At 35.7% G+C, this 12,722-nt stretch overlaps 1 protein-coding gene across 3 annotated transcripts in view; it reads left to right on the top strand.

Annotated features, from left to right (window-relative positions):
* HERC4 (HECT and RLD domain containing E3 ubiquitin protein ligase 4) overlaps nucleotides 1-12,722 on the top strand; it is a 127,980-nt gene that overhangs the window by 64,909 nt on the left and 50,349 nt on the right. For all 3 annotated transcript variants that reach the window (XM_010852154.1, XM_010852153.1, XM_010852155.1), the window contains one exon: nucleotides 778-938. In XM_010852154.1, coding sequence (XP_010850456.1) covers nucleotides 778-938 — 161 coding nt within the window. The remainder of the gene's footprint in view (nucleotides 1-777; nucleotides 939-12,722) is intronic.

Genomic DNA, 12,722 nt, shown 5'->3' with positions numbered 1-12,722 from the left:
TGAATACATGGGAGAGAGACAGTATTTACAGAAATAACATAAGAATTTGCCAGACTTGATTGAATCCATGAAACTTTGAGGAACACAACACCTGAGCTGGATGATCACCTTAGCCCATTCCTAAATATATGGTGATGAAGCATCAGAGGGAGTTGGACAGATTCAGGATTAGTGGGTTTTCGCTAGCTTCAGTTTTGTAATTTCTTAGGTTTGTAATTTGTTTGCTTCCACTCTGGTACCTCTAGAGAAATCTGAGTGTGTATACATAAGAATCAGTTTCTTTTGAAGAAAGGAAACATTGTTTTACCATACGTTTTTATATGTACCAGTCTTCTGCCCAGTTCTTACCCTAAAGCTTTTGAGTGATACCCACATGGTGTAGGCCTTTAGAGACTACAGCTTTAAGCCAGAACCTGAGTGAGAAGGTGGTTGGCTGATTTCCTTGGACAGCAGTTAGATGCTGCCTCTAGAGCTGAATCATATAGTGTAAGAGATATCAGTACAGAGCTGGGCCTTTTTAAATTTGGACATTTGTGGGAATTTTCTGGACCATGCTTAAGCAGTCTACCTGTGTGGTACAGAATTCATTCAGTATAGAATAAGGCTATTAATAAAAATTTGTACAGAAAACTTGAAAACTCTAATGGTCTTATTAACTTATTTTTGAAGAGAAAAATTATACCAGTAATATTCACCATGCTTTTCTAAATGTAAATTATTTTTATATTTACATGAAAGGTAACATTAAGTCTGAGGTTTTCTGTCATTTTACTCTAGGCAGCACACTTCTGCTTTTGTTCCTTCATCAGGACGAATTTATTCTTTTGGACTTGGTGGTAATGGACAGCTAGGAACTGGTTCAACAAGCAACAGGAAAAGTCCTTTCACTGTGAAAGGAAATTGGTTTCCTTATAATGGGCAGTGTCCACCAGATTTTGGTAAGTTCTTTTATATTAAAGCTTTGCAGCACATGCTAAAACTGTTGTTAAAATGTTGCTCTTAAGAGGTGAACTTTTCTACATTTGAAATGAAAGAATTCCAAGATGCATTGTTAGGAAAAATAGCAAGATACAGAATACTATATACTGTGGTTTAGTTTATTTATATTTGCTTGTATATGCATAAGGAAACACAAGATAAATAAAATAATGAAAGTGGTTTCAGAGGGTGGAAACCGAATGGTGATTAGAAACCAGTGGGAGGGAAATATTTTTAGTTTTTTATTTTGATTATGGTAAAATACACTTCACAAAGTTTATGAACTTAACCATTTTTAAAGCACTCAGTTCAGTATTGTTAAGTACATTTACATCGTTGTGCAGCTACCTCCAGAGCTCATTGCATCTTGCAAAACTAAAACTCCTTGTTCATTAAACAACAGTTCTCCATTCACTCTTCCCACTAGCTGGCAGTCATTCTGCATTCTGTCTTTCAGAATTTGACTTGACTCATTACCTCATAATGCTTCCCAGGTAGCTCACATGTTAAAGAATCTGCCTACAATGCAGGAGACCTGGTTTGATTCCTGGGTTGGGAGGATCCCCTGGAGAAGGGAGTGGCAACCCACTCCAGTATTCTTGCCTGGAGAATCCCATGGACAGAGGAGCCTGGCAGCCTATAGTCCATGGGGTCACAAAGACTTGGACAATACTGAGCAACTAACACTTTAAATTTCACCTCATAAGTGGAATCATGCAGTATTTGCCTTTTTGTGATTGGCCTATTTTATCAACTTACCATTAATGTCCTTAAAGTTCCTCCGTGTCACAGCATGAATGTTAATAGTAAGGTTATTAACAGCATGTGTGTATAGACTACATTTTGTTTATCTACTAATTGCTGATGGACTTTGGGATTGTTTCTACCTTTCGACAGCTGTGAATAGCGCTATAAACATGGGCATATAAATCTCTCTTTAAGGTGCTTCTTTCAGTTCTTTTGGGTATATGCGAGAAACAATTACTTTAACAGTCTTGGGTATATATGAGACTTTAACATATATAACCTTGTCTATTTCTCTGAAATTTGAACATATGTATATATTACTTATTCAAAATATTAAACTTTAAAATTTGCTTTTATATCCCACTGTGTTAGACAAATGTATAATTTATATTGTTACTCTTTCAATAGATCTGAATATCTTTTCATTGATATTAATTTACTACTAAAAAATTTGAAGTACTCAAATGCTGTTTTCTCATTCACTTCTTTGACAAGCTGCAACCAAAATGTACTTTTTAAAATACTTTCTTTACCATCCTGAACTGTACCTCAGAATTGTTTTTTATTTATGTTATCTATACTTGATTTTCTTTGGGATTTTTCTCTGAGCTGTGGGACTTGAGACTATTTAGTGATGAACCTGCCATGAAGATTGACATTTGAAAGATCCAAAACTTTTTAATATGAATTACCTTTGAAGATTTTTTTTTGTAGCTGAAAGGTTATCTCAGTTATATTCTTATTTAACAAAGGTCAGAATATTATACTGTTTTTTTCTTCTTTTTGTTTGATTTTGTGTTAGAATATGGCTTTACTTTCTTCCAGTCATTCTTTGGTTTGTAACCTGCATTTATTTTAATAGTATCGTTCTTTTTCTTATGTCCTTAGGAACATGTTGGTGTTTCATCATATCAGTTTCTTCCAAAAGGCACTGTTAATAACGTAAAAAAGAGATTTTGTCATTTAAAGCAGCATGGGTATTGTAAGGAATCATGTATTTCTGTTCATAAAGTTCAGTCACCTAGAGGTGCATTTTGTTGCCTTTAAAACTGCATACTTTGAGATTATTTGTATTAAAGTGGGAAAGGAAATAGAATTCTAAAGGTAGTCATTATTGCTGCTGTTTAGTCTCATTACTCACAGTAGCCAAAAGGTATAAACAATTCATTTGTCCATCAACAGATGAATAGATAGATAAATATGGAATATGCATGTAATTGAGTATTACTCATATAGAGGAATAAGATTTTGGTACATGCCACAGCATGGAAGAACCTTTAAAACATTATTATGCTAAGTGAAAGAATCCTGACACAAAAGGACAAATATTATATGATCCCTCTTATATGAGGTACCTAGAACACATTTATAGAGAATGAGAGAACCGTGGTTACCAGGTGCTTGAGAGAGGGGAGAATGAGGACTTCTTTAATGGGTACAAAGTTTTTGTTTGGGATGATAAAGTATTCTGGAGATGAATAATGATAATGGTTGCATAACACTGTGAATTTACTTAATGCCAGAAATTAACACTTTAAAGTGCTTAAAACAGTAAAATTTTCTACTGTGTGTATTTTACCACAATTTTATGGCTGATAATTACTTTGTACTGTACTAAAACTGTGTAGGATAGAAACTAATTAAATGTGAATTTTATTTACTCAGCCCCTCTAGAAGATAACTCTGTTGTCCCTACCATAAATCACATTTTTAGCATAAACTATCTGATATGGTCTCAAGGCCACAGGTAAACAAATACACTCTTAATAGGATATGCCCAAGACTTTGAGACTCTCTCCTTGGAACTGGGCAAAGGGTAAACCTTTCTTTAGAATGTGTATGCTAGGGCGGCTGTGCTTGAGCAGTATGAATTTATTGATTTCACAGTGCTCACGGCTTGAAGTTCAAGATCAGGGTGTTGGCAGTGTTGCTTCCTTCTGAGGGCTGTAAGAGTTCCATGTGTCTCTTAGCTTTTGGTGGTTTGCTGGCAGTCTTTGGTATTCCTTGGCTAGTAGTCTCTGCCTTCATTCTCTCTGTGTGCTTATGTGTGTCCAAATTTTGCCCTTTTATAAGGACACCAGTCATTTTGTATTAGTGGACCACCCTACTCAAATATGACTTCAGTTTAAGTAATTACATTTGCAGTGACCCTATTTCTGAATAAGGTCACTTTCTGAAGCCTCTGGGAGTTAGGACTTCAAACATAAGAATTTGTGGAGAACACAGTTCTTTCCATGACAATGTCCCAGACCTGACAAAGTAATCTTTTACTGGGCCTGAAGCATCATAAGCATTGGCTCCATAAGTAAAGCCAACTTTATTCCTTAAAATGACTTGTATCTGATTCAATAGCCATCATTCTCAAATATGACATTTCAGGTAAGCCTTTGGTTATATAATTGATTGTTCAACCAGTTATGAAAGAAGTACAAACTAGTGAAAAGGGGAACATGCTCTTACTGAACCCACGCAGACAGCAACATTACTATCAAAAGAAGGAAACCTAGTATGTTTGAATTCTCATTGAATTTTGGGGATCAGCAAGAATCAGATACAATTTTTTAGTTGACGTACTATAATTTCAGGTATATATTACAGATGATCGCCACAGTAACTGTAGTTAAACATCTATCACCATAGTTACATTTTTTTTTCTTGTTATGAAACTAAGATTTACTCTCTACCGAGTTTAAAATATGACTGGAAATTTGTACCTTTTGAGCCCCAGTCAGAGGTGGCTGGGGATAGGGGCAGACACAATGGATAAAGGGGCTCAAAAGATGCAAATTTCCAGTCATATTTGAAACTTGCTAAGAGAATAAATCTTAACAGTTTCATAATAGTTTTGTAACTGGTGATAAATGTTAACTAGACTTACTGTGGTGATCGTTTGCAGTATATACAACCACTAATCTGTTCTCTGTACCTATGAGCTTGTTTTCAGTTGGTGGTGGTTTGTTTTTTAGATGCCATGTGTAAGCAGTGTTTATTTTTTATTTTTCTGACTTATTTCGCTTAGCATAATACCCTTTGGAATCATTTGTGTTGTCACAAATGGCAATATTTCCCTTTTTATGGCTAATATTCCATTGCATGTATATGGCTGTGTATATATTATTTGTGTGTGTATGAGATGTATACACATCTCATATTTTCTTTATCCATTCATCCATCACTGGAAACGTAGGTTGTTTCCATATTTTGGCTATTGTAAAATGAACATGGTGATACATACATCTTTTCAAATTGGTGTTTTTGTTTTACCCAGAAGTAGAATTTCTGGATCATATGGTAGTTCTATTTTTAATTTCTTGAAGAACCTCCATACTGTTTCCATAGTGGCTGTACCAATTAACTTTCCCACTAGCAGTACATGAGGCTTTCCTTTTCTCCACATCTTCACTAACATTTGTTGTTTCTTGTCTTTTGGATAATAGCCAATCTAACAGGTTGATATTTTGGTGTGATTTGCGTTTCCCTGATGATTAATGATGCTGAGTATCTTTTCATTTGCCTGTTGACCTTCTGTATGCCTTCTTTGGAAGAATGTCAGTTCAGGTCTTCTGCCTATTTTTTTTTTTTTAACCAGGCTGTTTGTTTTCTTAATGTTGAATAATATGAACTGTTTATGTATTTTGACTATTAACTCCTTATTGGCCATATCATTTGCAAATGTTTCTGCCATCTAATAGGTCTTTTTGTTATGTCAGTGGTTTCCCTTGCTGTGCAAAAGCTTTTAAGTCTAATTAAGTCCCATTTATTTTCACTTTTGTTTTCTTGCCTTAGGAGACAGATCCAAAAAATGTTGCTGTGATTTATGTCTAAGAGTGATCTGCTTGTTCTCTTCTAGTTTTATGGTTTCTGATCTTAATGTTTTGGTCTTTAATCCATGATGATGATTCCCTTTGCTCCGTAGAAATTTTTTAGTTTTGTATGCAGTCCTATTGCTTATTTTTGCTTTTGATACGTTTACTTTTTGGTCAAATTCAAACAGTCATCCTCAAGACTGATGTCAAGGAGCTTGCTGCCTGTGTTTTCTTCTAAGAGTTTTCTGGTTTAGGTCATACATTCAAATCTTTAGTGTTTTGAGGTGGTTTTTGTGTGTGGTATAAGATAGTGGTTCAGTTTCATTCTTTTGCATGTGGCTGTCCAATTTCCCCAGCACTATTCGTTGAAAAGACTGTCCTTCTCCATTGTGTGGGGCTTCCCAGGTGGCGCTAGCAGTAAAGAAACCAGCCTGGCAATGCAGGAGACATAAAAAGATGTGGGTTTGATCCCTGGGTAGGGAAGATCCCCTGGAGGAGGGCCTGGCAACCCACTCCAGTATTCTTGCCTGGAGAATTCCATGGACAGAGGAGCCTGATATGCACACATGGGGTGTCAGAAGAGTCAGGTATGACTGAAGTGACTTAGCATGCCCTATTATGTATTCTTGGCTCCTTTATCTTAAATAAACTGCTCATATGCGCTTTGGTTTATTTCTGGGCTGTCTATTCTGTTCCAGTGATCCATGTCTTATTATTAATGCCAATACCATACCATTTTGATTATTGTAGTGTTGTAATATAGTTCAACCCTGCCCTCACTCTTTGTTGTCTCTCAAACCTTTGTTAATGTCCAGGAAGTCTGTCCTATTTTTAGTGGCTCCCAGTTGAGTATATGCTGAGACCTGTCAGTTTCTCAAAGGGGAAAGTTTCAAGTACCTAGATTCAGGCTGATTGGATGCCAGACTCTTAGGCAGCATCTTTTAAGTAAACAAATATATATCATCCTGTGGGACCGCAAGTGAAAGTCACAGTGGCTGGCAGAACCAGGCAACCTAGAGATGTTTCCTGGGCAGCAGCTGTGTAAATCAGGGCCCCATTAAAGGTACAGGCTTCCTTTGCAGGAGAGTCTAGCAACTTAAAGCAAGATAGAAGGAAAGTGTAGAGATGGCATCCACCAGCTTCTATTCCCAGAGATCACCTCAGTAGGTTGCTAAAGCTCCAGGACAAGCTTGAAGGCCTTTTCACAGAAAACTGGGGTATGTTTCCACTGGCTGTTCATGCTGTGCTAGCCAGCCAAGAACTGTTTCTCCAGTTGTTAAAATCCCATGGGATCCAGGATACAAACCCAGCTGTCCACCAGAACCAGGCAATGAAGGGGAATCATTAAGTGATAGCCACAGTGGGATTACCAGATGGGAATACAAGCTCCCCTGTGGAAGATACAGATGCTCTGGAGTGTAGTAGAGGGACAGCATATAGATAAGGCTCTACTTCTGAGATTTCTGAGAAAATTACAGTAGGCCTTTAGATATGGATTTAATTAGAAGCCTTCCTCCTAGCCCAAAGCTGTATTAGGTAAACTAATACACCTTTTTTATAAAAATATTGGACACCTTCGTCTGTTGCTTCTTGCTGTGCCCTGGGGTGGTAGTCAGTTAAGAAGTCTTTCTCCATTGATTATAGTCTTGTGGGACCCTAGAGCCATAAGCCTACTGGACCCCCAGAGTTGGGTGATCTAGAGGTGTTCGCTAGATGGCTGCTGCAAAAATCAGGGCACTAAGTGAGGATATAAGCTCCTTTCTGGGAAATACTGGCAAGCTGAAGTGAGAAGAGAAACTTTTTTAACATTTCATTTCAGCCTACCAAAGCAGAGTTTACAAAATTGATGTGAATTAGATTACTTTAGAAGAAGGAGAAATGACTCTCTGTAAGGGAGATCCAGAAAACAGAAAATTAAAATGAAGTTAAACATTATAGATCTTGGATTGTCAGTTTCGTAAAGTGGCTTATCAGCTTAAAAAGAATATATGAGAAATCCTACTGTAGTCCATTGGTGTATTCTGAAAGTTCTCTAAGCCATGTCTCCTCAGAAACCTGTGCCCAGGTGTCTGCTTGACATATAAATGATTTAAAATACCAGGTACAGTCCTTTTCACAGGACTCTGAGATTATCCTTATTTGTCGATAGTACAGACTCTGGCCTGTAGCTTATAGAAAAGCTTTCAGACAAGCGTGAGAGTAAAACAAAAACTATTCAGTAGATGACAGTGGCTTAGAATAACTGTTGCTTATTTATTACTGGTAATTGTCAAGTGGAAGGATATGATGAGGATCCATAATAAGAATAAATTTAACAGGGAAATTTGTGTCTGTTGTATCTGTGACAGAGCACATTACAGGCATATTTTGGAGATACTGCCGTTTGATTCCAGAACACCTCTATTAAGTGAGTCAGATAAATATTTTGGTTTCTTGGTACATATAAAAGTTATGTTTACATTATCCTGTAGTCTATTAAATGTACTGTAGCATTAGTTCTTTAAAAAATATATGTATCTTAATTCAAAATATTTTATTACTAAAAAATGCTAACCATTGTCTGATAATAAAAATCATTAATTTGTAAATGCCACAATATCTGTAAAGCACAGTAAAGTCAGTTATGCCTGTATTCCAAAAAGGTTTTTAAACAAGAATGTTTCTAATGATGATGATTAAGCCTGTTTACAAAGAAGTCAGTGATTGTTACATCTGATTTATAAAGATGAATAAATATGACTTTTTATAGACGAAGAAAGCCTTGAGTTACAACATGATAAGCCTGAGACCTGATGCCAGAAATAACACCAAGAGGATCAAGTAAAGAGACTCAGTAAATCAGGGGTCGAGTTTAGACATCTATATTTTTGTAGAACCCGGCTTGAAAATCACTGGCCTAGAAGATAGATGTAAATAAAAATGAAAGTTCGGTAATAAGTGAAGGTAGAACTGATGCCACTTACCACTGGAACTTTCATAAATATAGGAAAACTTGACAAAACTATTCATGAGTTTTGAATACTGTTTCCCCAAAGCAGTGACATTACTGAATCTCCATGGACTTCTCATAAGACAAACACTTTTTGCAATTTATTAATTGATGAAATTTTTATATTATGTTTACCATGTAAATTAGAAAAATTTATAATAATTGCATTTTGAAATATTTTTATTAGTTTAGAGAAGTAAACATTTTATATTTAAATTTACCATATAAATTTAACCTTCTGATTTGACAGCTCTTCCCATGCAACTCTTAACAATAGTAACACATCAAATCAGCGTAATTATTTCTAGCATCTCTTTTTATATGTTGAAATGGCAGATCTCTGTGATTCTCCATAGCCTCTCTGGGAAATCTCAAAGGAATTTTCACTAACACATATAAAGTATCTGGAAGTTCTGTTTTTCTATGTTTAGGATCAGATTTGGTGAAGTGTGTTAGGTTGCTAAGACTGCCAAAATACCACAGACTGGGTGGCTTAAACAGCAGAAATTGATTTTCTCAGTTTTGGAAGCCAGAAGTCTACGATTACCCTGTCAGCAGGTGTGGTTTCTTCTGAAACCTCTCTCCTTGGCTTGCAAACGGCTACCTTCTTACTGTATGATTGTGTGTTTGTGTGTATGTATTTTGCTGGCGTTTCTTCTTGTTCTTATAAAGGCAGCAGGATTGTTGGGTTAGGACACCTTCCTAACAGTCTCATTTTTCTTTAATCACCTTTCTAAAGGCCCCGTCTCCGAATGCAGCCATATTCTGAGGTACTGGGGCTCAGAGCTTCAACATATGAATTTGAGCAGGGGACACAGTTCAGCCCATAACAGGAAGACAGAAATCAAAAAAGTTGTGAGAGAAGATAGGAACACTTTATTAAAAGATGTAACCTTTGATGCTTGAGAAATAATACCTAGTTACCTGTTTTACTGAAGTGAGATTAAAACATTTCAAAATAAATGTAAATGGTAATGTGATTGAAAAGATCTTTAGCTTATTCATAAGTGAGGAGTCTTGATTCTTTTTTTCCCCTTAAATAATGAAAGGCAATAAAATTGATACGTAGTATAGAAAGTTTTTCTAGTAAGATGCAGAATTTTTGCGCTTTGGCAGATTACACAAAAGTAAAGAACAACATATAGGTGAAGGCACGGGAGCACACCCTTAAAATTGAAGTGGACTTTGCTAAGATTTTAACATACTGAAAACCTTTTTCACAGTCAAGTATAAACCGAAGCAGATGAAATTCACTTAGCATGCTGTGTCTTCAGTTATGCTCTTCCATGTTGTGGACAAGCTGATAGTTTTTCAAGGGCAAGTGGTATTATCTCAGAGGGTCCCTGAGGTTAAAATGACTTTCATATTAGTACTAAATGTTGTCTGTGTTAATATGCAGTGCTTTTGTTCTTGTTCATTTTCAAATAAATCAATGAGTATTTTTTAAATCTCTTGATTTTCAGTTCTGGTATGGTATGTATTAGTGCTTTTAAGCTCTTTGGGATTCTGAATAAGTCCTAAGAGTGCAAAGGGATTCAGAGATCATCAAAAGCTACTTTTCCTTGTAAATCAAAGGCACATAGATAGTTGTATCTCTGTCAGTATTGCTCCTAAATAGTATGCTTTACAGAATTGTAAATAGCTCAGAGACACCTTTTAGGTAGCTATGTTTCCGAAAAGGGCCCTAAACAAGACTCAGTAAATGGGGAAGGAAGTTCAGGAGAGCCTATTTCAGAGTCTTCTCAGTTTTTCCTGACAATGTATTTTGTAGGGAGTAAGGAGAAGGTGAACTAGCCCTCCTAAATATGACAATGTATATATAAAACTGTAACAGTTAAATCAGATTATTGGTAAAACAGACATTCAGATTATTATAGTTTAAGGGAAATCGTGGGGAGGGAGAGGAGGATCCATGTATTGGCATTGTATATAGGTTTTGTTCCAGGTTCAAACTGCAGTTGATTGGCAGTTGCTCTTGGAGGTATAGGAAGGACCTTATGAAGTGGAAGTTATGAGAAAGGCTTAGAGAACACTTGGGGTGGAGAGGAGTGCTAAAGTTGTTGAGGGTTGTATGTTATAGGTAGAAGAGGTATAGTGTCTCTTTATAACTTTAAAATGAGGGCATCACTAATAAATATGTGGAGAAGGGGTAAGAATTACTCAACACATGAGAATTGGTAGCAAAATGTCAGTTTAGATCCTAAACTAACAATATATTCTAAAGGAAATTGTAGATGGATTAAAGTTAAATATAAAAAGGTTCTTAAGATAATTCTGTAATTTGAGGCTGGGAAAAACCTTTCTTAGCATTATGGCAATGAAACACGTCATAAAGAATAAAACAAATACATTTGATTTAATGGAAAAAGAAATCTGAGTTGAAATTAAATAATTATTTAGGAAAAATGTTTGTAACAGATAAAACCTGAGGTAGTTGCCAAAGTACTCATACATATTGGTGTGAAAAATAGTAAGATACCTAGTAAATAGGACAAACATTTAGACGTGTAATAGATAAAGGTAGTTAATGGAAATTCCCAGTGAGGAAATCCAGGTTACTAAGAAACATGTAAAAATTATAATCAAAGAGAAATGCAAATTCAAAAGGCCAAGCAATAGTAAATAAGTGGAAAAGAACAAGCATTAATCTTTCCTATTACAGGGCAATGTGGTGGATAAGGGGACGCTAATGGTCCAACCATAAGATGAGGAAGTAATACTAGTGTATCATTTTTCAGCCCACAATGAATTAATGGTCTGTGGGTGTCAGTGGTTACTAACATCACAAAAAGGAACACAACCATACATTATGTGCTTCCTGATGAAGAATAGCCCTGTCCACTACCATGTAATAATTTTGTCAGAATAATTGAGTAATTAATCTAATGAAATCCTCTCTAGATCCACCTATTAATTTACAGAAATATACGGAAGACTGAGGAAAATACTAGGAGAATCCTCAAGGATATAATCACCAAAATCCAATCTGCAGGAAGCTGCGTAGGACAAATGATTAGGTTCTACAGACGTTTTTAGAGTTGTAATTAAAAGAAAATTAAGGAAAATAATTTTTGGTGACCTATTCACAGCCCCCAGAAACCTATTCATGTACTATAGTTTATCCATTTACTTGATGATTATTTAAAGAGGGCAGAATCACCTTTTAGAAACAAATGAATAACATCCTGCTCAGTGTTTTGAAGAAAGTACATGACTTCATGTGGACTTGGGAAGATGATGTAGAGAAAGATTTTAAGTTGAATGATTGGTTTATTTAATATTTTAAATTTACCCTTTTAATTTGTTCTTTAAAATATTTGGCCTTAGAACATTCTTGTTGTGGAAAATTTGGTCATTAATGTTCTGATCTCTGAAGCTCTTATTATTGGTATTTTCTAAGGTAGGTAATTTTTATATATTAAACATTTACTCAGTGTTTTTACAAATAAAACATTGTGGTTAATAGTAGGGAATGATCCAGATATGATCCCTTCCTTAAGAATTTGTAATTCTGTAGCAGTGATGGTCACAAATAATACAGGTGAAGAATTAGTCTAGTCAGCTGAAGAGTGGAGGGTCAGGAGTAGGAACACAGAAATGGATTATGTTTGGAAATAACTAGACTTAAGTTGGGCTTCCCTGGTGGTTCAATGGTAAAGAACCCACCTGCAAGTGTAGGAGACCAGGAAACGTGGGTTCAATCCCTGGGTTGGGGAGATTCCCCTGGAGGAGGAAATGGCAACCCACTCCAGTATTCTTGTCTGGGAAATCCTATGGAAAGAGGAGCCTGGTGGTCTGCGATCCATAGGGTTGCATAAGAGTTGGACGTGACTTAGAGACCAAACAACAACAGCAACAAAGCCTTAAGTTACATACATTGTGATGCTATAGTGTTTTGGCATGTGATACTTATAAATACTAGTCTAGTGGTATTTTTGTTAATACTATAGATAGTTTTTCCATTTTGAGATGAAGAGAAAGAGGAAGAGGCTTTAAGTGTCTTTTTGAAAAGGGACTTTATTGTTTCTTCTTTTATTTCTACTAAATTTGTTTATTAATATTTATATTTTTGGACCTGATTTGGATGCTATTGATAGTTTCTAATAAAGAGCTGTGTGTGTCACTTTACTTTTGTATAGCTTTGTTGAGAGAGAAAATAATTTTGCATTACTCAAGATATAACATACACTGATACTTGTTTC

Source organism: Bison bison, unplaced genomic scaffold (genome assembly GCF_000754665.1).
Source record: "Bison bison bison isolate TAMUID 2011002044 unplaced genomic scaffold, Bison_UMD1.0 scf7180017864309, whole genome shotgun sequence".
NCBI classification, from domain to species: domain Eukaryota; kingdom Metazoa; phylum Chordata; class Mammalia; order Artiodactyla; family Bovidae; genus Bison; species Bison bison.
The sequence above is the reverse complement of the archived record's forward strand: the minus strand, read 5'-3'. Positions and strand labels throughout refer to the sequence as shown.